The sequence below is a fragment of the Halichoerus grypus genome, chromosome 8 (assembly GCF_964656455.1).
Source record: "Halichoerus grypus chromosome 8, mHalGry1.hap1.1, whole genome shotgun sequence".
NCBI lineage: Eukaryota > Metazoa > Chordata > Mammalia > Carnivora > Phocidae > Halichoerus > Halichoerus grypus.
In genome coordinates, this window is record NC_135719.1 from 101,573,232 (window position 1) to 101,597,878 (window position 24,647).

General features: G+C 32.7%; 1 protein-coding gene across 3 annotated transcripts in view; it reads right to left on the reverse strand.

The window, feature by feature from the left end:
- Positions 1–24,647, reverse strand: part of MDGA2 (MAM domain containing glycosylphosphatidylinositol anchor 2) — a 797,037-nt gene that overhangs the window by 21,256 nt on the left and 751,134 nt on the right. For all 3 annotated transcript variants that reach the window (XM_078053641.1, XM_078053640.1, XM_078053642.1), the window contains 3 exons: positions 20,932–20,952; positions 12,404–12,559; positions 11,773–11,931 (listed from right to left, as the gene is read on the reverse strand). In XM_078053641.1, the coding sequence (XP_077909767.1) occupies positions 11,773–11,931; positions 12,404–12,559; positions 20,932–20,952 (336 nt within the window). The remainder of the gene's footprint in view (positions 1–11,772; positions 11,932–12,403; positions 12,560–20,931; positions 20,953–24,647) is intronic.

The following is a 24,647-nucleotide window of genomic DNA, read 5'->3' on the forward strand; positions in this document are numbered from 1 at the left end:
CAGCATAAGGTTTTAGTGAGAATTAAAATGAGTTAAAGTATGTAAACTGTACATTATGTTTCATACATAGTCTTCACTATGTTTACTATTATTTATCAAGATAGTCAATATTTCTCTCTCTATTGATGCAGTAGATTGTATTAGTATACTTCTTAATGTTCAACTCTGACTATATTACAGGAATCAATTTTATTGGTAATGGACTATTACCCTTTTATTATGGTTGATTCCTTTTGCTAGTATTATATTTAGGAATAATGCATGCATATGTATACATAATGTTCTCCCCCTTTCTTTTTTTTTTTAATGCAACAAGCATGTTCACTTTTGCTTCAGAATCTACTATCTTCTGTTTTTTCCCCTTCAATGTAAGAAAGAATCTCAGGCTTGTCCTCCATAGTACTGATTTTAATTTCCATAGTTTGGATTCTGTTCTTTTGTTTCTAATGTCATCTTCGTTTGGCTATTATATTATTTATGATGTTACATTCCTTTCTGATCTCACAAAGCTCCCACTTATTTCAAGTCTTTTATTCAGTTCCTTTTTTTAAATTCATCCACTGTTGTATCATTCTTATTTTTTATTGTTTAATAAAGTTCATATTCTTATGCATTTATTGAAAGTTATAAAGCATATACAGAATAAATTTTACTTTCACCTGAATTATAAGTCTTTTTCAACAATATGTGTTTCCTTTATTATGTGCGTGTTAGCTTTGTTTTTTTCTGTGGAATCTTCACTGGAGCCTTATTTTCTCAATCTCTATTTCTCTTATTTTAATCCTCTTTATTCATCCTTAAATAATGCTAAGTAATCTTGTGACAATTCCCTCCAAAACAATTTATGGGGCTTCTTTTATATCCACAGGATAGGAGTGGATTTTGTTAGCTTCTCCTGTAAGATCTAAGGCTGCAGAACAGGTTAATGTGAGAGTCACTACTATACCAAGATTCAGCAACCTGAGAATAGTGGGAAAGCATTCATGTCTTTGAGCCATTTAAGAGTTGAATTTTCTGGGACTTTCCTACCGTGCTCAGTGATCCATTGTGGTAAGAAGTAGCTTTCTGAATCCATCTTTCTATTTTCCTTTTTAGATAGTCAATGTGGCTCAACTTTTCTTGCTCCATGACCTAAGTGCAAGCAATCTTGCACATTAGAAAGGCAACCTTGTGCCAAAAGGAAAAGCCACTGCAGGACATATTTCTGTGTGATGTAACTGCATTCTATTTTTGAACATAAATCCACAACAGGGAAGGATTTCGAGGAAATCAAGCCCCAATAAATAATAAATTGTGTTAAACATTAAATAAAGTTATAATACTTTTTGAGTCCCTTAGTTGTCATTGGACTTACAAAGTGGTATGTAGCATGCACCTTTCTGAAATTATTTGAAGAAATGGTCTGTATGTGCATGAGATAGAAAATAGGCTCCTCATCTATTCCATGGCTTGTTTCTGCCACAGCCAATGGCTGTATTAGTGGTAACTGATGGGGTTGAGCTGTGATAGTCTCTACTGGTTTCTTATCTAACTGAACTGCTTTTACAGAAAGGAAAATATCAGTTTTTTTTTTTAATTTCTTAAATGTAAGACCTAGCTTCTTTTTCTAATAGAAGTCCTTCAATATCTTGCTTGAAAAGAATGAATGATGCTTTCTCTAAGCTATTAAGGGAGTTCAAGTTTTTCCATGCTTTAAAAGTTACCAGTAGATGTAAGGTAAATGTAACTGTGAGGTGCTAATGTAAATAGATGGCAGTGAATGAATTACCATTTTATGTGAAAGTCATTTCTCTTGGGTAGCATGACCAATTATTTTAATTGAAGTGACAGGAATCAATCCTATCATTGAATCAATACATGGAAATTTGTGTCAGATGTTAATAAAAATGACACTCTTTTTAGATTTATTAGTTGTAATTAGGCCAAAAAAGTAGTATATACTATGTTTTTCAGAATTTACTTAAAGTAGGAAATATGTACTTTAATAAAATACACATTTATATCTATATCTATCTGTATGACTTGCCATTATTATATTAATAATTATAAGTTATTATATCAGGATCAAATATATTTTTTCTCAGGGAATATGTTTTCCCTGTGATCATGTTGATATTTTTAATTAATGTTTTATTTTTACATATGTAATAAAAATTCAAACTTGAATTATTTCAATTTATGTTTGTTGAATATATACTATGTGAAAAATATTTGTCCTAGACCTAAAGAAGCCAGGTCTGATTATCCCAGATTTGAATTTGTTTTTGAATAGATTATATGAGCTATAGTCAGTTGTGGCCAGATTTTATTTTAAAAGGCAAGCATTACTTATTTAAAAAGATACTAAATGTATAACTGACTGAAATAAATTCTTTAAAATATATTATAATTTAAACATCTTACTCTTATGCATATAGGATTAATTATACTCCATTATCCATGAATCCAAACTATTGATGCACTGGTCTATTTTATGACAAAAGCAATATTAACAGACAAATGATTTTAGAACTTTTTAAAAGCAAGTTTCCAGTTTTTTAAGTTTATAAGAGAGAATTCAATGACAACAGTTATATAAACTTATGTTCAGGTCATTTAGGTCAACAAAATTAGAACTTGTGAAACAGAATAAAGCAATTGAAGAGAAGTTAGATTCAGCAAAGCTGATTCAGCACATTATTATAGTATTATAGTAAGAAAATTCCAAAGTGAGTATGATGGATTGTGTTAATACCTTTAAAAGTTATTTTAAGTCCTTAGAGGCACTGTGTTTATGCTTGAGTAGGCACCAGGTATCAACAGGTAAGAATTTAATCATCCCCAAGGATTTTCAAATACTATATAGTTCCATGATACAAGTTTGAGGTTGCTAAGCAAAACTTAACTGTCTTTTTCTTCTCTTTGGTTTCCTAATTCTCATCTTTTGATCACCACCCCTTCAAGAGTCAGGTGCAAGAGCTCGAAAGAACTGACCTCATGTTAGGGACCATGGTCAGAAAGGCTAACTGACCTAAGTGCTGTATTTATTATCTCATGAGCAGTGACCAAGGTTTTGGAGTTACTTATGGCATTGCAAAATCACATGATTTCATAGAAATTACTGTATAAATATAATTTGCATCAATATTATTTATAATTATTATTACCTAGTTCTCTTCTTTCACTAAGTCATTAATATAATTTTACTTTTAACTAGTTACTATAAATATATATTTTATATAAATAACTGAAATATATGTCCTAAAATATGTATACATATTTCCTACGGATACTTGAAATTACCAAGTTCATAGAAATTAATTTGTAATTTGGTTTACTCTAAGGCCTAGGGATCACTTGCCCATAAATCACATTTTTATTCTAATCAGTAATACAGAGATTTTGTGTTTCACATTTCATGCAAGATGAGGATGTGCCCAAATTATCTAGCTTCAGGCAAGAGCTATGTAGACTGATAGGTAATTGTTAGCATCATTTGTTTTGTACACACACACAAAAATGGGAAATTATAAAATCATTATTTTCTGATTGAATAGAAATGGCTGCATGTATCCACTGTTACTATTTTTTCAATATATAATTGCAATGATATCTTAAATAAAAAATGTCAGTTCATTTTCTCTAGTCATTACCATGCCTTCTTGTATCCAGTTGAATCTCCACATTAGTGTCCAATGAATTTTCCTAAAACATAGCCTTCATCAGGCTTTCTATTTCTCTGATATATGTCAGATCCCTTATGTAGACCCCGACACTCTTTGGCTCTACCACTTCCCTTTCTCTGCTGTAAGAGCACTATTCTCCATTCTAACATGTGGCTCTTTTTCTCACATTCTGTAACCTTTGCTTTCTGCTTAATACTTACTTGTTTGGATGGTTTACATTTTTTCTCTTCCACAGAAACTTTATTTTAACTTTGCTGTTTTCAGGTTCCCTCCCTTGTTCACCCATAGCACAGGCTTGTCATGCATTTTGATGAATATTACTTTCTGATTTTTATTTTATTCAGTGATTTATTATCCCAAGTATGATGACAAACTATTTGATGGATAGGACCTTTTACTACAATTCTTTCTTATTTTCTATAGAACCCTATATACCACTAGGCACATAGCATGTGCATTTCATTCTGTTGAACGAAAATGAGTGAATTCAAGACCTAAGGGTAAAAATACTCATCACAATAAATCTATACTTTCAGTGAAGTTAGCTTAAAAAGTTTGGTACATTGGGTGAGAAACAAAAGCAAGTCAATACATTTGCTTACCATTAATTCAACTGATGAAATATTTTTTATTTATTACACTAAGAATTAGACTTGTATATTTTGAAATACCAGCCTTTCTCAGTCATATCATTAATTTTATTTAAATATCTCAGCTTCTACTATACATTGTTTGAGTAATAAATAAATAGGAGTAGAATAAATTTAGGGATTGTTGGTGGTTCAAAACACAGACTTAAAATGTAAGTGCACTAGGGATGCCGGGGTGGCTCAGTCAGTTAAGCGACTGCCTTCAGCTCAGGTCATGATCCTGGCGTCCGAGGATGAGTTCCGCATCAGGCTCCCTGCTTAGTGGGGAGTCTGCTTCTCCCTCTGACACTCCCCTCTCTCATGCTCTCTCTCTCTCTCACTCTCTCACCCTCAAATAAGTTTCTCAGCAAATGCAAGTGGGCTTTTTTTGTTGTTGTTCAACCCATGCTTTCTAATTACTGATTTGAATGGTTCTGTAGATTAAAAATAAAGTTCTTGAGTAAAAAAAAGTAATAAAAAATAAAATCTAAAAGGTAAGTGCACTAGATATTGCATATGGTCTTATTAGAGGGTCTGTGACAGGTGTTGTAATAACAGATTTCAGTAAGTGGTTATAAATCATGACTAGGTTCTATCCACCCCCCCCTTGAAAAAAAAATACATCTTAATTCAACAAAGCAGGTTCCTCAATGAATGTCTTCCACCTACAGCATTATTTTCACACTGATTGACATTGGCTTTATCAGTATTAAATACAAACAGGACTTTACTGAAAACAAGCTCAAACTGTCTTTCCTATAATGTCTAACTCCAAGGGAAAAAAATGTGAGCAGATTTCCTACTTGAGGAATATACTTGAGATACAAGCAAGAATCTTTAATTTTTTTACTCAAACAGAAGAGAAATACGGTCTTTAACCAAACTGAGAATAAAAATCAGACCATAGAACCATGCAAAATGTTGTCACCATTGCCTTCTCTATATCTTGTATAAAACCACTGAAGTCTCCATTTTAAAAATTTTGAATGCCAGCACTGAGAAAGTTTTAATCCACTCTTGCTAAAAGGTAATGTGAGATACCTTATTAAGAGAAATTTAATTAGAGGTTAATTCCAGATTCGTTAAATTCTATTTCTGTATTCCATTAGTCAATCATAAAGTGACATATCTGGACCATGATACGACAGCTCAAAACATGAACTGCAATATATTATGGTCTCTCAGTATATAAAATTTTTATTTGAACAAGTTTTACATCTTTCTGAAAGTACCAAGTGAAAATATTTCCCATTATACTACTAAGGGTACTTTTATAAACATAAATTTCTCTTTGAATTAGTCCTTAAGAAATATGTGACCCTTTTGCTTTCCTCTATGCTTTAGTTGCCAGAGCACTTAGACTCATATTCAAGTTAAGTCAATGATTAACTTTCCATTTTTTCCCCAACATATTCTATAAAGTCTTGGTGAAATGACCTTCTGTTTCCAATCTACACCAATACTTTTAACTCACTTGCTTTGTTTTCACTCAGAAGCTTAAATATCTAGTTTACATTGTTATTTTTTAAAATCTATTGAGCCTTTGTGGTTTCAGAGGATCAAACAGAAAGCAATCATGATTGCTGCTCTCAAGGAGCTTACAGTCTAGCAGAGGTCAGGGTGACAGATACTATGATAGGGATGTGCACCAGGTGTTATGGGAAAAAAAGGAACAAGAGGATGGGGAAAAATTTCAGCAGATGCCCTTGAGTTAGCTTCTGAAAGTAGAATATGAGTTACTTAGATGATTTAAGAAGGGAAAAAGTACTTATTCTGTCATGTGATTTTAAAAAATATTTATTTGCTTAATAAGTATTTATATAGTGGGCAAATAAATATTTACATTTGCAGGGCAACATGTGATGGGGAGAGACCTTGTTTCATGTAGTTCAGCAGAACAAAGATGGAGCCTCGAAAAAGGCCCCAGATACAAGACAGCTCAATTTGGGGAACTTCATGTGTGGCAGGTATAGACTAGGCAGCTGCCTTAAGGAGAAGCCAGAGAGGCATATGTCCTTGAGGTCCTTATGTTACTGGTTTTAGAGAATGATCTTTACCCCAGAAACTACGGGCCCGAGAGACAGCAAGGAAGTCAGTAAGCAGGGGAATTCAGCAATATACCCAAGAAGTGATTGGCACTGAAACTGAGCATTATATCCTAAAACACATTTCAAGACACTGAGGACTGATATACTGATCTCCACCTGCTTCAACTCCCTCTGCATCACTGATCAGTCTCTGCTTCCATTTACCACTCTCCTGAAACCATCTACTCTTTGAACACGCAAGAGCTGCATTTATTTTACAGAAAAAAAAATAGATACTGTCAAGAAGGCAACTTCCAAGTCTGCTTGCTATTCTTGCATCTAGGAATGTATCAAAAGCCATGTTTCTACTTAATTCTTTTCTTCCCACCTCAGTGGAAGTGACATTAATTCCCCTCTTCAAGGCTAATTCTCCTACTAGAACTCTCAATTTCCATCTCTTCAAGAAACTTGCTTCGCTTTGGCTTTTGTATCTAAAAACTTACCTTTCTATTAATTTTTTCCTCTTAAAATAGGTACATCTATAACCCACGTCTCTCTACTTGATCACTTCTTCCCCACCTTCAAGATTCATGAGAGAACAGATCCTATTAATGGACTCCTTTTCTTTGCTTCCCATTTGTTCCACAGTGAAATTAGCTTTCTAGAGCCACGACTTTACTGAACCATACTTATCAAGTTCAATGAATGTATTCATAAGTGCCTTTTGTATTTTTATCTTTAATTTCCTAGTATGATATGATGATGCTTATATCTCATTCTTTCTAGAAATAAATGAAGTACATTTTTTACTGAATTTAATAAGCTTTTGTCATATCAAATGACCTCAAGTGAAGTTCAATTCCTCTCAAGAACATTAGAAATCCAGCTGATTAATCATGAATCAAAACGCCTACTAGTAGCTATAGGATTGCTGAAATAATCTTATACTATTATCAATAGCTAGACATTATATCATGTACATATAAATCAACAGTTTAAAGGTGACATATTGTAGTTTTCATTTATTTTTTCTTAAATCAATTTTTTAAAAATGTTTTATTTATTTATTCATGAGAGTCAGAGAGAGAGAGAGAAAGAGAGAGGCAGAGGCAGAGGGAGAAGCAGGCTCCCCGCCTAGCAGGGAGCCCGATGTGGGACTCGATCCCAGGACCCTGGGATCATGACCTGAGCCGAAGGCAGACGCTTAACCATCTGAACCACCCAGGCGCCCCTCTTAAATCAATTTTGATGAAACATTTAACTAACAAAAAATGGTACCAATGTGGCAAATAAACGCTAAGATGCCTCCCAACGATTTCCACCTCTTAGCATTAACACTCTTGTGTAATTTCCTCCCATTAAGTGTGGGTTGGAATTATCGGCTCCGTTATAAGAAATAGAATAAGGCAGAAGTTAAAAGCCTTGGGCATTTATCTGCTCTCTCTCATGCATTGCTTGCTTTGGAGGAAGCCTGCTGCCATGCCATGAGACAGTCCCAGAGAGGTGTCCATATGCCAAGGAACTTGAGAGAGCTGAGAGGAATTCAACAGCCAGCAAGAAATCAATGTCCTCAGTCCAACACTATGACGGAGTGAGGCCTGCCAGAAACCAAGTGAGCAGGCTTAAAAGTATATCGTCCCTAAGTCGAGTCTTCAAATTTGAGGGCAGTCATGCTTGACAGCTTGCAACCTCATGGGAGACCTTGAGCTACAGACACTCAGCTAAGCCACACCCATATTCCCGACCCACAGACACTGAGAGGTAAATGTTTGTTGTTTCAAACCACACAATTTTGGGGAAACTTTTTACATAGCAATCTATAAGTAATACAACGTATTTGACTTTATTTCAAAGAGGAATCTCTTTTCTAAGTAATGCATAACCGAATGCCCATTTTTGTATTAAAAAATCAGGACTCTTCTCAATAATATATTGAGCATTAGTCATAGTTTAAACAGCAGAGATTATGTATGGTTACTCAAGAAGGAATAACTGCAATTAGGCTATTAGAAATTCACAACAAATCATTTTTGAATCTGGATTTCCAAGAGAATGAATCAAACTGAGAATGTTATTTGTAAAACTAGTAACTATAAATGCCCCCAGGTTTCCAGATGAATGAGTGTCTTAGAATAACATCTGCGAAGAGGGAAGCTTTCAGCTATAGGCAGCCTCTCCCTAATGAGGTCATTCATCTGGTCCTCATTGATGAGTCAATGTCTGGAACAGTCATTTTTGCCTAGATTTTAGTAAGCAGCATGATCATGCCCTGCCGAGAGGGACTCAAGTGACAGATCTGATACCTGCAAACTTCCACCATCCGATGAAACAGAGAAATGGCACAGGCCAAAGTGGCAAATGTATGAGAACATGGAAGAAGTGGAGAACTGTCTTCTTCCTGAAACAATCCGAATAAAGCTGGCGGAGGTCGGCGGGACATTCATCGACAATAAAGAGGATAAGAATAACGTGTGAAGTTAAAAGTATATTAAAATTGGGGCGCCTGGGTGGCTCAGTCGGTTGGGCATCTGCCTTTGGCTCAGGTCATGATCCCAGGGTCCTGGGATCGAGCCCCGCATCGGGCTCCCTGCTCGGCAGGAAGCCTGCTTCTCCCTCTCCCACTCCCCCTGCTTGTGTTCCCTCTCTCGCTGTGTCTCTCTCTGTCAAATAAATAAATTAAAAAAAAAAAAAGTATATTAAAATTATCTTGGATCTCAACATAAATATGCAGAAGTTTTGAGAAGGGGCTAGCCTCATAAAAACAGAACCTGCATATTTTATTCATTAAAGTAATTCAAAATATTGATCTTGGAATTATTTATTTAAAAGCCAATTTAAAATAAACCTGTTCCAAGGTAAACTGGAAGGAGGGAAAGGAAGTCTAAGAAGTATATTTGAAATAAAGAATAAGTAAAACATACATCATCAGCTAATGGGAAAAATTAGAGTTGAGCCAATCCTACCTTTGTAATAAGATCGTAATCTCACAATATGTAAGATGGTTTGGCATCGGTGTGGAGATTTCTTTTCATAGGTTAGGCCCTAATGAACCTAGACTAGTGTCATAATTTTCTGTCTGCTTTTCCAGTCTATATTCTGATTCTCAGTGATTTTACCCACTCCTAGAAGATTTATTTTCCCAAATCAAAAATCTCATCATGCACGTTATCTGCACAAAATCTGTACTGTCTCCCCCTACCACTAAATGAGCTAAACTTTCAAAACACTCCAGTAAGTCTCCCTGCAGGGTGGAGAAGCAGACAAACCCTGTGTCCGCTTCCCAGATTGTTATTATGACTTCGCAATTTATCAGCTGTGACATTACGGCAAGTAAAGTGAAGTAAAATTCTCTGTATCAGTTTCCTTATCTATGAAACAGGATAATGATTTTAAGGAGCCACAAATGTTTATTGTGAAAATTAAAGGAAATAATCCATGACGTGTTAGGAATAGTGACCTGGTCCATCAATATTAGCTATTACTTTACTGTTGCTATTATTGCTGCTATTTGAGATTCAAAGTAGCCTAAGATTATGAGCGTCTACCATCTGATAGGAGATTTTATATATGTTACCTTATTTCACTTGCACTGCAAATTTCTGAAAGAGGAATGATTAGTCCCATTCTACAGGCGAGGAGGCCACGATACAGACATTTTAAATGAATTCTCTAAATTCCTACAGTGACTGAGGGCTAACAGCCGCGATCCTGCCCAGGTTTCCCGACTTCACGTGAAGGGTACTTTTGACTGCACAAGTTTGTCCTTCCAGATTTGTCACCTAGTGCTCCACTGTGAAAAACACTGGTTAATAGTGCTGGCAATGAGTTTACACCCCAGCATAACCAGTTACTTGCACTTCATACACACTCTCTGAGGTTGTGTTCTCTACTGTAAAAGATGAATGGGGGATGCCATCTTTATGAACTGATTAAGGGGATTACTTCACTTAAATAGTGCGGTAGCTGGAATAGATCATGTGCACAATTTTATTAGTTTATATAATTATATATTTATATTTTTGGTTTTATTCATTTATATCAAAACACTTAATGTCCTCCTAACATCCCACATTTTACTTCCTCATTATCAGTGCCTTAATCTTCCCTGTGTTTATCTCTGTTTATTGAAAATGTACCCTTCTTTCATAGAGAAACATTTTCCATTGTCCCTAAGCATTTCCTTATTCTTCAGCTAGATGCAGATCCACAATCCCTGGTCCAAATTCTGTGAGCATAGATGCTTCACCATTCAGAATTTTGCCTTATTTTAGAAAGGTAAAGGAATATATATCTTGGATATTACGTGACAGTCTCTGGAAGGATCTGGAACAGAATCTCATAATTAAACACAGTAATGTTTTTGCCGCAAATAGTATAAATGCTCACACTTATTTGGATAGATAAAGACTATAAATAAGTTCATATTAGCCCAGGTCATATATTCTAAGGCACGGAGATTAGGCTGGCATGCATCGCCAAATTTAATTAAGTTAAAAAATTTTGTGTTCAGTTTTTTTGATTTTAGAATTGTGCATAAAGAATTGTAGACCCATATGATCTCTCCCCACCTCCTGCAGGAGTTTTAATAGGTTCTTTCTTTTTTAAAAAAAATATTTTATTTATTTGAGAGAGAGAGAGCACACGAGAGAGAAAGAGAGAGAGAGTGAGCGAGAGCATGAGCATGGGGAGGGGCAGAGGCAGAGGGAGCAGCAGACTCCCTGCTGAGCAGGGAGCCCTAGGTGGGGCTGCTTCCAGGACCCTTGGATCACGACCTGAGCTGGAAGCAGATGCTTAATCGGCTGAGCCACCCAGGCACCCCTGCTAGGTTCTTTATAAAGATTGTGCGGTATTCTATCCAGCATGATTATGTATTCACTCATCTTGGCCTCCATTACTGTACATGGGTCTCTAAGGGCAAGGAATGTATCTTCATCTTTGCGTGCTCTTCAGGACCCAGGATGTTCTTAAATCTTACTAAGTGTGTTAGGCATACTTTATAAACAAGAAAATATCATACCAGTATTCCAAATGTGTAGACAGTGCTAAAAGTATTTGTCTTGCAAAGATGGCAACACTCCTTTTCGTGGTCATTAATACACGGTGAGTCATTATTCACACAAATTTCTTTGAAAAGAAGCAGCCTAAGTTATACTGGTATTAATTTCACAATAAGATCATAAAGAATTTAACCCATTGATGATTTGCCTCAATGCGGATTCTAGAAGGGGTAGGTAATGCTCCAAAAGTTCAAATTCTAATATAAAATTTGGAAATTAGGACATGATAGGGGAACATTCTTAGCATCTTATTTTGCAATTTGAAGGTAAGTCATTTAAAAGTCAGTGATGATATTCTTTGACTAAAATTGATTTCATGCTGTGTGTTTGTGAACCTTTTTCTTCTTAGTTATGATTTACTCTAGAATGAACATAATAATTCTTGCCGTCTCACCTATATGTTGTCCATACATGTGATAAAAGAAGCTGAAACAATATGCAGTGTTCGTGGGGCCATAAGGGTTTTTAGGAGCTATGCTGAAAACAGGGCTGAGAAGTCTGGCCTTTTCGCCTTCCAATCTGGGTCGAGATGTCTCAATGTACATATAAAAACCTTTAAAAAGACAATATAAAATGTTTAAGCACATTATTAGGTGACATGAAATTTGAAATCATTAAGAAGTTTGAGTTTTTATATGAAGTAAATTATAGATTCACAGGAGAATTTTGATCTCATTTATGAACAATTTATATATAATATAAAGAATAAATAAATGATCTACATAAAGATAAAATTGCTTAAATGTATAAAAACTTTAGACAAAACTGGAATTTTACACTTGAATTATTAAAAAATTCCAATCTCTCAGCTATATGTATCAGTGAGTTCTGAGAGAAGATTCATGTCTACAGACTTGGAAATTTCTGAATTATTGGTACTGTACATTAAAAATTTAATGTTTTATCCCATAATCTTCAACTCTATAGCTAAACGTTCTGTTGCATGTCATATTAATGGCATTGATTTCTGAAAGTCCAAGGCTGGAGTATGATTGTTATAAACACAACATTTCATACCCTCATACCTTCTTTGGAGCCACTACGATCAGCATTAGGTCCTGTGTTTGGAGTATATTTTGTATTTCTTGTTGCAGTACTTTGCTTTGTCCAGTCAAAATTATCTGTATCATCTTGGGTGAACAAACAAATGTTCCCATCTTCAAATCCACAGTGAAATTCTCCTGTTAATGAATTTTCATTAAAGTAATTAATATTAATTAAATTAATATAAACACTGCAATATTCTTATAAAAATTTTTAAAACATTATACAGCAATAATAATGCAAGACTGTGATAGTGAAACGAGAGCCATGATAGCACACAAGATTATGACTAAACCTAAAACTAGTTCAATTTTAACAAAAAAGAAAAATAATCTTGATATATAAATCAGTCTCTTGGTTTAATAACTTAAACCCGAACCATTTTCTTCTGAAATATCCAAATACTTGAAATTAAAGAATATAATTCACACTTGAATTATGGCTGATGACTTTTCCCAACTTTCATTTTTCAAGTCTAGAAATAATCCAAACAAAACTGTCAATTACAAAATAAGCTTTATTAATTTACGTGACAACACGTTAAGGCCGTATACCTTGAGGATATAATTTTTCACACCATGTCTGGAGATGCTTTCATGCATACCCACGTGCAGAAATGGAAGTTTACTTAGGGGAAGATAATGGCAAAATATTTTAAAAAGTAGTTATCCTTAAATTTTTTTGAATGTGGATTTGGCAGCAGGTTAAAATTCACTAGACATAAAGTAATGAAAAGCCTTTATGAAGACTGTGGAAGGACTGGGATTTCTTGTATGCCTGCCACATGCTGAGTTCAGACCCAGCAAAAAGTTCAGAGAGAACTTTTTCAATGAGGGTAGGAATAATGTTTCTAGGTATCAAAGGGTTTTTTTACTGGGATGTACCCTGCTTGAAATATAGGCGTAAATAAAGAAGATAATGTCAACTAGACACAAAGAAGACATGAACAGACATTTCTCCAGAGACATCCAAATGGCCAACAGACACACAAAAAGATGTTCAACATCACTGATCATCAGGGAAATGCAAATCAAAACCACAATGAGATATCACACAATGAGATGGCATTAAATAAAAAAAAAAGCATTGCCAAGCATGTGGAAAAATTGGAACCCTTATACACTGTCATGGGAATGTAAAATGGTACAGCCAGTAAGGAAAACAGTATGGAGTTCCTAAAAAATTACAAACAGAACTACTGGGGGCACCTGGGTGGTTCAGTTGGTTAAGTGTCCAACTCTCGATCTCAGGGTCGTGAGTTCAAGCCCTGCATTTTTTTTTTACTTAAAAAAAAAATAGAACTGTGTAATCCAGCAATCTTATTTCTGGTATATATCCAAAAAATTGAAACCATTATCTCACAAGGAGAAGGATGCACTCCTATATTCATTGCAGCATCTGTTGTGATAGCCAAAATATGGAATCAACCTAAGTGCCCATCAGTGGATGAATGGATAAAGAAGATATGCATACAATGGAATATTATTCACCTTAGAGAAGAAGAAAATCTTGCCAATATGTGACGACACTGATGAACCTGGAGGACATTCTACTAAGGACATTATATTAAGCCATGTATTTATTCTTAGAAGAATTATGCTGCAAGATTACACTTATGAGGTATCTAAAATATCCAAATACATAGAAGCAGAAAGTAGAATGGTGGTTTTCAGGGGCAGGAGGAAGATGGAAATGGAGAGACATTGGTCGAAAGGTATAAACTTTCAGTTCAGCAAGAGATCTGCTGTAGAACATTATTCTGGGATAACTGCTGTATTGTATACTTAAACGTTATTAAGAAGGTAGATCTCATATTAAATTTTTTAATTTTTAAAATTTTTTTAAAAATTAAAAAATTTAAATAATTTTTAAATTTAAAATTTTTTTTAAATCACAATTTAATTAAAGAAGAGGGAAGGAAGGAAGGAAGGAAGGAAAGTAGGAAGAAAACCATTGACATATACACATAAAAATAAAACAGAAGGCTTTCCCTTTGAATTTAAGTTTTTGTTTTGTTTTGTTTTTGTTTTCAGATTAAAGACTTGCTGTACCTCTTTGTGTTTATTTATATTCTATATTATGAATAGGAATATTTACAGGGAATATAAGCATTTAGTGAATTCTAAATCAGTAAATTTCTGGATAAACAATATTCCATATAAAATATTTTTCAGCATATATTTATGTCATGGATCTTGTACTAAAGAAGACAGGACTGCTTGATACTATCAACTGAGATCTAATGTTGGTGACAGCAGTGTAGCTATATGCATGGATACATTTCTTTAAATATCTTTTAGGCACAATAAGAGATTCCTTTAGCTGCTACTTTGGAGTCAGGATAAAGCAATGCTTGATTTTAAATGTTTTCAGTTGTTTAATTACATATTGTATTCACACAAAGAAAATATCAAAAAACAAATGTAAAAATTTAGGATTTGTTTATAAATCTGCTGCCAAATCCTACTTTTTATGTCATTTAAAAGCATATATGATGAATTTTTATAAGACCACTTAAACATATCTTCTGTGTAATTTAGCCTTGTTTGAAAAAAAATTGCCTACAAAAAATAAGAGTTTTCAAAACCTGAAAATTGAAGTCTTTCATAGTAAAATTAAGCAACAATACAGTTTATGAGAAGACGTGTCCATAATTTTAGATATACCTAAAATTTTTCATAAATTGGTTATTTTACAGAAGACATAAGTTTACAATAAATTTGAAGGAGACTTAAGACTCCAGTAATTCCCATTGCACAAAGATAAATAAGTCATCCCCATAGTTCTTCATTACTTCTGTAGACATCTTTACAGTGAAGAAACCTATTACTGGAAAGATTTTATAAAAAGTAGAAAGATAAAAGTGGGAAAAACTCACTATTTTGGACCATAATAATCTTATGATTATCCTGTCATTATATGTGGGGTAATTATGCAAAAGGCTATTCATTAAAAAGTTTATTGAAATAAGGAATATCTTGATAGTGAAAATGCATCAGTCTGTAAAAACTTATCAAAAGTCTATGTAATATTAAATATTCAAAGATCTCATAAAATAAGAAAGTAATATAGTCCAGGATTTTCACAAAGATACGCAACTGAAGACACTTGATATTGATTTTTTCAGTGGTTTTCTAACTATATTACCATCTTGGTAGTTTCAAGAGCTACTTGGAAATAAAGAAATATATTTGAAATATTTTGTATTACATGGTCTTCAGAATTATGCTTTATTTACCCCAATTCTTCTCACTACAGTGAAGAAAGACTAAAACTTGGGGAAAAGCAGCCTGATGCCCAATAGTCCTCTAGCCCAATGACTCCCTCTTGTACCCACCTATCCTGTTTCTTTATTTTTTACTTTATGTTTTTAGCTTTACTGAAATATAATCAACAAACAAAAGTTATATATATTTAAGTTATATACAATTTGATGTTTTGATATATATTTTGAAATAATCATAATGAAGCAAATTAATACATTCATCACTTCACATATCACATAGTTACCATTATTTTCCTTCCTTCCTTCCTCCCTTCCTTCCTTCCTTCCTTCCTCCCTCCCTCCTTCCCTTCCTCCTTTCCTTCCTTTCTTTTTTTTGGGAAGTGAGAACCCTAAAGATCTACCCTCTTAGCAAATTTCAAATATACAATACAGTAGTGTTAAGCATAGTCACCATACTGCACAATAGATCTCCAGAACTCACTCATCTAACATAACTCAAAGTGTATACCCTTTGACCAACATCTTCCCATTTCCCCCTCCCTCTTGCTCCTGGCAGCCACCATTCTACACTCTGCTTCTGAGTTTGACTATTTTAGATGCCATGGAAATGAGATTATGCAGCCTCTGTCCTTCTGTGTCTGGCTTATTTCACTTAGCATAATAAACCAAATTCACCCATGTTGTCTCAAATGGCAGGACAGCCTTTTTAAAAGCTGACTAATATTCTGCATTTTCTTTATCCATGAATCCACTGATGGATGTTTAGATTATTCCATATCTTGGCTATTGTGAATAATGCTGCAATGAACTTGGCATTGCAGGTATTTCATCAGTTGAGCTTTATTTCTTTTGGATATTTACCCAGAAGTGAGACTGCTGCATCATTTGGTAATTCTCTCTTTAATTTTTGAAGAACCTCCATACTGTTTTCTATAATGGCTGCAGCAATTTACATCCCCACTGACAATGTGCAATGGTTGATTAAAGAGACTGTCCTTTCCCTACTGTGTGTTTTTGGCACTTGCCGAAAATCAGTTGACTGTAAATTCATGGATTTATTTGTGAGCTTCCTATTCCGTTCTATCAGTCTAAATTACAGTTTTTATGCTACTACCACACTCCTTTGATTAACTGTAGATTTGTGATATATTTTAAAATCAGGAAGTGTGATGCCTCCAGCTTTATTTATATATTACATGAGCTATTTGGGCTCTTTCATGGTTCTATATGAATTTTAAGATTGTTTTCTCTATTTATGTAAGGAATGTCACTGGCATTTTGATAGGGATTGCACTGAATTAGATCATTTGGGGAAGTATGGATATTCTAACAATATTAATTCTTCTAATCCATGAACACAGGGTGTCTTTCCATTTACCTGTCTTCTCTAATTTCCTTCAACAATGTGTTACAATTTTTAGTATAGAAGTCTTTCACTTCTTTAGTTAAGTTTATTCCTATGTATTCTATTCTTTTTGTTGTTATTTTGAATGGGACTGTTTTCTTAATTTCCTTTTCAGATAGTTCATTGTGAATGTAGAGAAATGTCACTGTTTTTTGTACTTTGATTTTGTGTCACCTCACTTTAATTTGTTTATTATCTCTAACTTTGGAATGACATTTTAGAGTGTGCTACTATGGTAAACTTTCTTTTCAGTTTTAAGTTGTTTCCTAGAGATAGTGAGACTGTCACACATATATATTATTTATATTATTAAATTATACATATTAATATTTATATTATATATATGTGTATTTCATATATGTATAAACCATCTTGTACTTAATATAGACCATAAGAAGTCCAAAATTTTTTTCCAGAAGTTCTGAATTTTAACAATTTGGACTTCAGAACCTAAAGCAGACCAAATACACTTTTCAAAAATTTTAAAACCTCTTTACAGAAAATTTCAACTCCGTTGCTGAGATACTTGCGAGACCTCAGAATTCATTTCAATCTTATTTCAATATTTTTGTTTTCATTTCAATTAACACAGTCCAATCACAGACTAAACTTCAGGTTTGGTCCAAAGGTACCCTTCCTGAGGAAATCAGCAGTGTAAGAAAGACGCTGCCCATGCTTAATGGAGCCTGTAGGATATGGTTTTCTTGACAACTAATCATCCTTCTTTTCAGTTCAAAATTTCAATCAAAAGAGTCTTTAAAAAGCTATAAACAAAAGGCCTTCCTCTTTTAAATTTAAAAAGTAATTATTTTGAGTCTAATGAAGAATCATACTATGACAAAATTTCATGGACTTACTCTATATAGATATATTGGAAGTAGATACTTAGGATAAGTCAATTCACTTAAAAACTATATAAGTTGTTAAAATGCAAAAGAGGAGTTAAAATTAGTTTTATTTGCTGCCAATATGTGTCTCCTTTCACATGTATTATATTAAATATAATATATATTCCAATATATTCCTACAATCATTTTTTCTATAAAAAGATGTTTCAGATAAACCATAATTTATAATTAAGCCAACATATAGTCAAAAGATTTTTAAACTTTATTATCCAGACAATAATCTCTTATGGAAGAAATATTACTAAATGGTATTATAAGAATTCATTACACATAATTATAAATAACCTAAGAAGTAAGATTTGGTAGCATTTTCTTCATTTTAAGAAATCACTTACAATCCTATCAGAAGTACTTAATGTTTCTAATTTCATTTTTTCCTCATTGACTTTTTTTTCCTGAACTGCTTAATTTTCACTTTCTCTTCAGCTTCATTAATATCATTACCGGGAAAATACATTTTAATGAAATGTGGAGAATAAATAGTAAGCATATTGTAACTAATGGAACAATTATAGCAAAATTATAGAAACAAAAATCAAGTTTGCCTGAGGTTGGGATGCATACAGGTTTAACTACAAGGCAGCAATACAAAAACTTTATAGAGATGATGGAACTTGTGGTGATGGTTACGTAACTGTATGAATTGGGCAGCACTCCTTACAGAAGTATACACACAAAAAAATGTTAATTTTACCATATGTAAATTATGATTGAAAAGCAATGACAAAATTTAAGACATTATACCAATTAAGAAGATCTCAGGTAGAAGTAGTCTAACTGAGGGAAAGAAAAATTAACTTTCCATAGCAAAATATAAAAGAAAACATGACCTTCTACATGTTGGCCTATTTTCCTCTTACTGAATAATGTCTGGCTAATTTATTAGGAGTTTGAATGTATAATGAATGTGTTTGCTTGATAAAACATTTTTCTTTCATGTCTTTGGGACCTGGAGAGTTCTTTAACAGGGTTAAAGAAATCAATTAATAAGGGAGAAATGTATGTGACTGTCAATAACATAAAAATAATTACTTTTGATAACTTAGAAAAATCATTGTGCGATGTTTCCTAAAAAGTCTTTATTCTAAACAATTCTAATCTTTTACCATATTGAACACTTAGTAAAAAATAAAAAAAGTACAGTCAATAGAAATCTTTAGTATAGAGAGTTATAATGGAAATTATTTTAAAAGTAGAAAATCCAATTCATTGTTTGACTAACAACACCAACAACAACAAAAATGCTTGTTGGAGAAGAACTGGGTAGCTATGACCTAAAGGATACGAGCTTTTAAAAGAAGCACTCAAATTCCAATTTAATGTTGTTCATCTCAAGGGCACATTTCTGGCTTCTGTAATGTTTGAATATATACTCTAGACACACTGAGCTTTGCTCAGTTATTATGGGAACATGACCTTCCTTTCCTCACCTTCTTCACCTAAGGAACCTCTACTCAACTTTCAGGACCCAATTCAAATAGCATGTCTTTTATAAAACTTCACCTGCCATAAACTTAATGGTACTTTTTATATTGCATGGAAGTCATCTGTTAGCAAACAATATCTCTACTATTTCTTTACATATGCATTTTTTCCCAGTAAATTGAAGCTACTAAAAAATTTTTCCTTGAATTGAAATATTTATCAACTTTTTCCTGTATCAAGTTTTAATCTTCCCATGATGACTCTTTTTAAACATATCTACTGAAATTATAGTCAGAGAATTTACCTTCAAAAGAATTATAATCAATATAGTAACTAAATAGCAATAGTACCCTGGGGAGAAGCCAGGGAGAACCTGATTTGGGCAATTAATTCATCTTGAAACTGTTGTGTATTTGTTCTTTTAACAAATGATCATTGAACACCTGCTAAGTATAAGATGCTGTGATACACCAAAAGACAGTGAGATATAGAGAGAAATTAGAAACATATTTAGCTCTTAAGTATTTTATGACAAAATAAAAAATAGCTTATAACATAGATGAAGACAAATTGTTTTTGGAAATCAAATGGAGAGAATACTCAATGAAGAAGGAAGCATTTGTGCTAAACTTTATAAATTGAATCTCAAAGGGTTGAGAATATCCACATTAAAGGGTCATTGGTGAGAACAAAATGAACTGTGCATGAAAGCAATATGAAAACAGGAAAGATCCATGAACGTATTCAGTATTATAATCTGGATATGCAGAAATGGAGTAGAGGAGAACCTTGAGCAGAAAATAAGGTAGCAACAGGTTATGTAGTTTGGTCTTGGGTTATATAATCAGTGAAAGGCCATTATAAGGAAGGAAACATAATAAAATGAGAAAAAAGACCTGCACAGTTTCTTCACTGAATATAAGTAATGGAGAATATTGGATGGATGGGAGTAAGAGTGCAAAGGTGGCTCTCCATTCTTTTATTAGCCAAGAACAATATATTCATAGGCACAAAATGTAAGACAAAAATCAATCTTTACTCTAATGTGAACTATTCAAGAGGATGGTAACAGACTATCTTCTTCATGAACAATGGGGATATAGACTAGTGATGTATGAAAAATCTTGATTAAACCATTCAAATGCCAACTTTGTAACTATAGTCTTTCATAACTGGAATATAGAAATTAAAAAAAGAAAATTAAAGAAACACATAATAGTAATATAAATGATATGCATTGCCACAAAAGAAAAACATAATCCTATAGTTAAACAAATAGCAAATGTTAAGTTGGAGGAAATGGGTCCATATTTAGGAAAACTTATAAAAATCAATGACCAATATTAAATAGTTTGTCTTTATAATCATATCCATCAAAATTTAAAATTCACAATTCATATTTAATGGTAGTTTTACTGTTTCTATGCCATTCCATTTTAAACCAAATATGAACAGTTGCTAAATAATCTTTATATGCCTATGAGTTTTCTACATTTTTATTAACTGTGAAATGCTGCACCATTATTAAAATAAACATATACTTACTCAAATGAGGATTAACAGGAGCTACAAGAAAAGCAAAAAAAAATGTTAGCATGGCTTGAATGTCTTTTATAAATAAAAGTCTAATCAGTGTCTCCTAGTTCCTTATCAAAACTTAATGATCTTCCCCACTGTGACCATGGAGAATTATGTCTGCAATCCATTTTGTTCTAGAGGATTGAATAGAATCTACTTTGGAGCTCAGCAATAACAGTCTCAAAGTACCCAAAAGATCAATGCTAAATAGCATGTGGGATTTGTTCATTTTCCAAGGAACAGAGTTGCTGATTTTTTATATCTTAACCAGTGCAAAAACCCCCAGAAATCAAACTCAGCCTGACAGTAGGCCAACCTATAATCTAGATGTTTTAACAATGAAAGCAATTATCCAACAGAGATTACACTTTAGTTTTTTTGCTGTTATCTACTTCTGGTGAAAAGAACATGGTGTATATGAAAATAAAGCAAATCTTATATGTTTTTACATGCACCCCAAAACAAATAGCTACACCAGTGCTGCTTTGTTTGATTACATGAACACACACACACACACAGATGGTTTTCAAATAACAAGCAATACAGTTGTGTTTTTGTGCACTAGAAGACATATTTATCTCAAAAAACTGTGTTTACAATACAAGTGACGATTTCTACATGAAGAGGAAAGAATACTTTACATTTTACTAAAACAACAACAAAAATGTATCTAATCTAACAGACAAAATGGTATCTGTGTATATTGGTTCTTTATTTATCACTTTGAAGGAAAATTTCATTCTGGATGAAGTAAAGCATTGTTGTGGTCTCCCAAGATTACAATAGGCAGTTAATCTAACTTGCAGAAGTTTGTCTGCTCTGTTGTTAATTCCTAGTGTTTTCCATTAACCATTTTTTTTAAACTTGGACTTTACAAATGAAGTATGATAGATAGTAAAAAATGCATACCCGTGCACAAAGCATGTTCATAGTAATTGTTACATTAGTACATTGAGATCGACTTTAACAAAGCGAGTTTCTCAAATATTTTTACTATTTCTTACAGAAGATAGACAATTTCTATTACTTTGTTTTTCTGATTCTGTTTCCCCATTGCCAATTATGAAATAAGTAGAGAGGGGACTGTATATCTACTAGTTCCACTGAAGTGGAGAAAAAAGTACTAACTTTTTCTTGCAAAATATCAATATATTATAATTTGAAAATTAATTAGTAAAAATGAAAATCATTTCATAATTGATATGGAAGTTTAAAATTGTCTATGTATTATCTCACAAAGAAGTAAGCATCTTTGAATTCTAATTTGATTCTAAAATATATGTCACACCTACAGTTAACCTCTGACCACACTGAGTTTTAATTGAGTCTTCTGCTACAATATTACTAGTCATCAAATTCACTGTAAGTAGCTGATTTAACCATGTGAAAACTTCCGTTCTAAATTCTAAATATTTCAGTGAGCTCATTTTTTTTCTTTTTACAGTTGAACTTTCGTGTGTAATTTTTCATAAATGTCTAGATACCATTTAAGTAAACTTTACCCAAGGCTATATTAAAGTAATTTTAATTAAAATGTTTAAGATTTTAATAAGTATGCCTAAGAATGTAAAGATAATTAAAGCCTTTGAAACTACCATAATATCTATTTTCCAGATTTATTTTTCATTTTACTCTGTTGCCTCAGAGTTTTCAGTAAAACTCCTGAGCTTATAAAGATTTTTTTCTCTAGTTCTCTTTAAGAAAAGTCACATAATTTTTAAACATAGCAAAGCAACAAGGGTCTTCTGCCATGAAAGGGTCAACTAGCCCTAGTTCTATTCAGAGTTTGTCATTTCATACTTGTTTAATTCTGCAGGACACTGAAACTTTCAAGGTCCTAATATCTTCTTTTTTTTTAAAGGAATGGATATTAGTGCATTGTTTCTAATGCCCCTTCATATTGAGTTGTCTACAGTTTTATAACTCAAGGGCAGGGAGCATGAAACTTAGATAAGAGGAGATAATAATTCATATTTTATAAAATATAAAATTAAACTTTAGAAAAAATATACTGAGGTGCTATCTAATTGTGTGCCCAGTGGAGGTAATTATAGAATAACAATTGTTATTGTCATTAAATTTTATTTATGGCTATCAAATACTAATATTTATATTATTAACAAAAAAGGTATATTTTAAAGGAACCACATTCAAGAAAAGATGTGCAGTGATTCTAATGCTTTTACAAATGTTTATTTTTAAAGGACCATATTCAAGAAAAAGATAGTTATTCTAATGCTTTTACATCCATGATCTTCTATTAATATCCTACTCTACATTGTATATCATCTTTTTTAATGAAAATTGAATATATCTAATTGATAAGAAGAGAGTGAAAATAAGTGATTTCATGTGAAAAACAACTCTAATGCGATTTTAATAATTTCACTGTATTTTTTACTTTTGATAGTATTCAGTTTACCTCTTAGGTAGGAAAAACATGCTTAATGCTAAGCTGAATGGAGAACTCCAACCGCAAAAAACACATTCTATTATTTTTTAAAATCAAGCCCAGTAATCAATGATAAAGAGAATAATATTTCACTAAAGTAATGAAATAAATATGAAATATTTTGCCAATGATTCATTCAACCTGAAAAACATATTGACAATTCTAGAGGTAGTCACTGAATATCATAAATTTCAACTGAAAAAATTCACATAAATTTCAATTGATAAAATATTAAACTGTTTCACTAACACGCACACAAACACACCCACCTACATTTAGATATTTTTAACATTAGCAATCTAAAAGAAAAGATGACTAAAAAAAAAACCTAGGATGTACTTCAACAAGCTGCAAAACATCTATACAATGGAATATTAAAGAATAAAAAGAAATGCACTATCAAGCCCCAGATATGGAAAAACCTTAAAGGCATATTGCTAAATTAGTTAGTTTGAAAAAACTATATGCTCCATTATTCCAACTATACGACATTCTAGAAAAAGCAAAATGATAGACAATAAAAAATTAGTGGTTGTCAGGTTTGGAGGGGACAGGGATGGATGAGTAAGTGGAGCAGGGGATTTTTAGGGCAGTGAAACGATTCTGTATGATACTGTAATGGTGAATAAATAATATCAACTTATCAATTCATATAACTGTACAACATAATAAACACTAATGTAAACTACTTGCTTTAATAACAATATGTCAATATTCTTTATCTTCTAGTAGTTTAGTAGTTTTATGTTTTACATGTAGATCTGTGATCCATTTTCAGTTAAATGTCATGAAAAATATAAAGTTCTGTATTTAGATTCAATATTTTGTATGAAATTTTGCTAAAGAAATATGTTAATAATATGGGAAACTGTGTTGGGGGAAAGGAAATATACAGAAGCTCTCTCTACACCCTGCTTGATTTTTTGTAAATCTAAAGATGCTTTAAGACATCAAGTCTATCAATTAAAAAACAAGCTTTGATAACATTTGCTAACTTCTTGATGTAAATTTTAAAGACATCAAGAATTTGAAAAAAATGCGAATAATTATATCATAACATGGGATAGAGGATAAAGGGACATTGTTGACATTATCACATTGATTCAATGTTAACTAAAACATTACTCTACATTTCTACATTTTTCTTAAAAGATTTTATTTATATATTTGACAGAGAGAGATATAGCGAGAGGAACACAAGCAGGGGGCATGTGAAAGGGAGAAGCAGGCT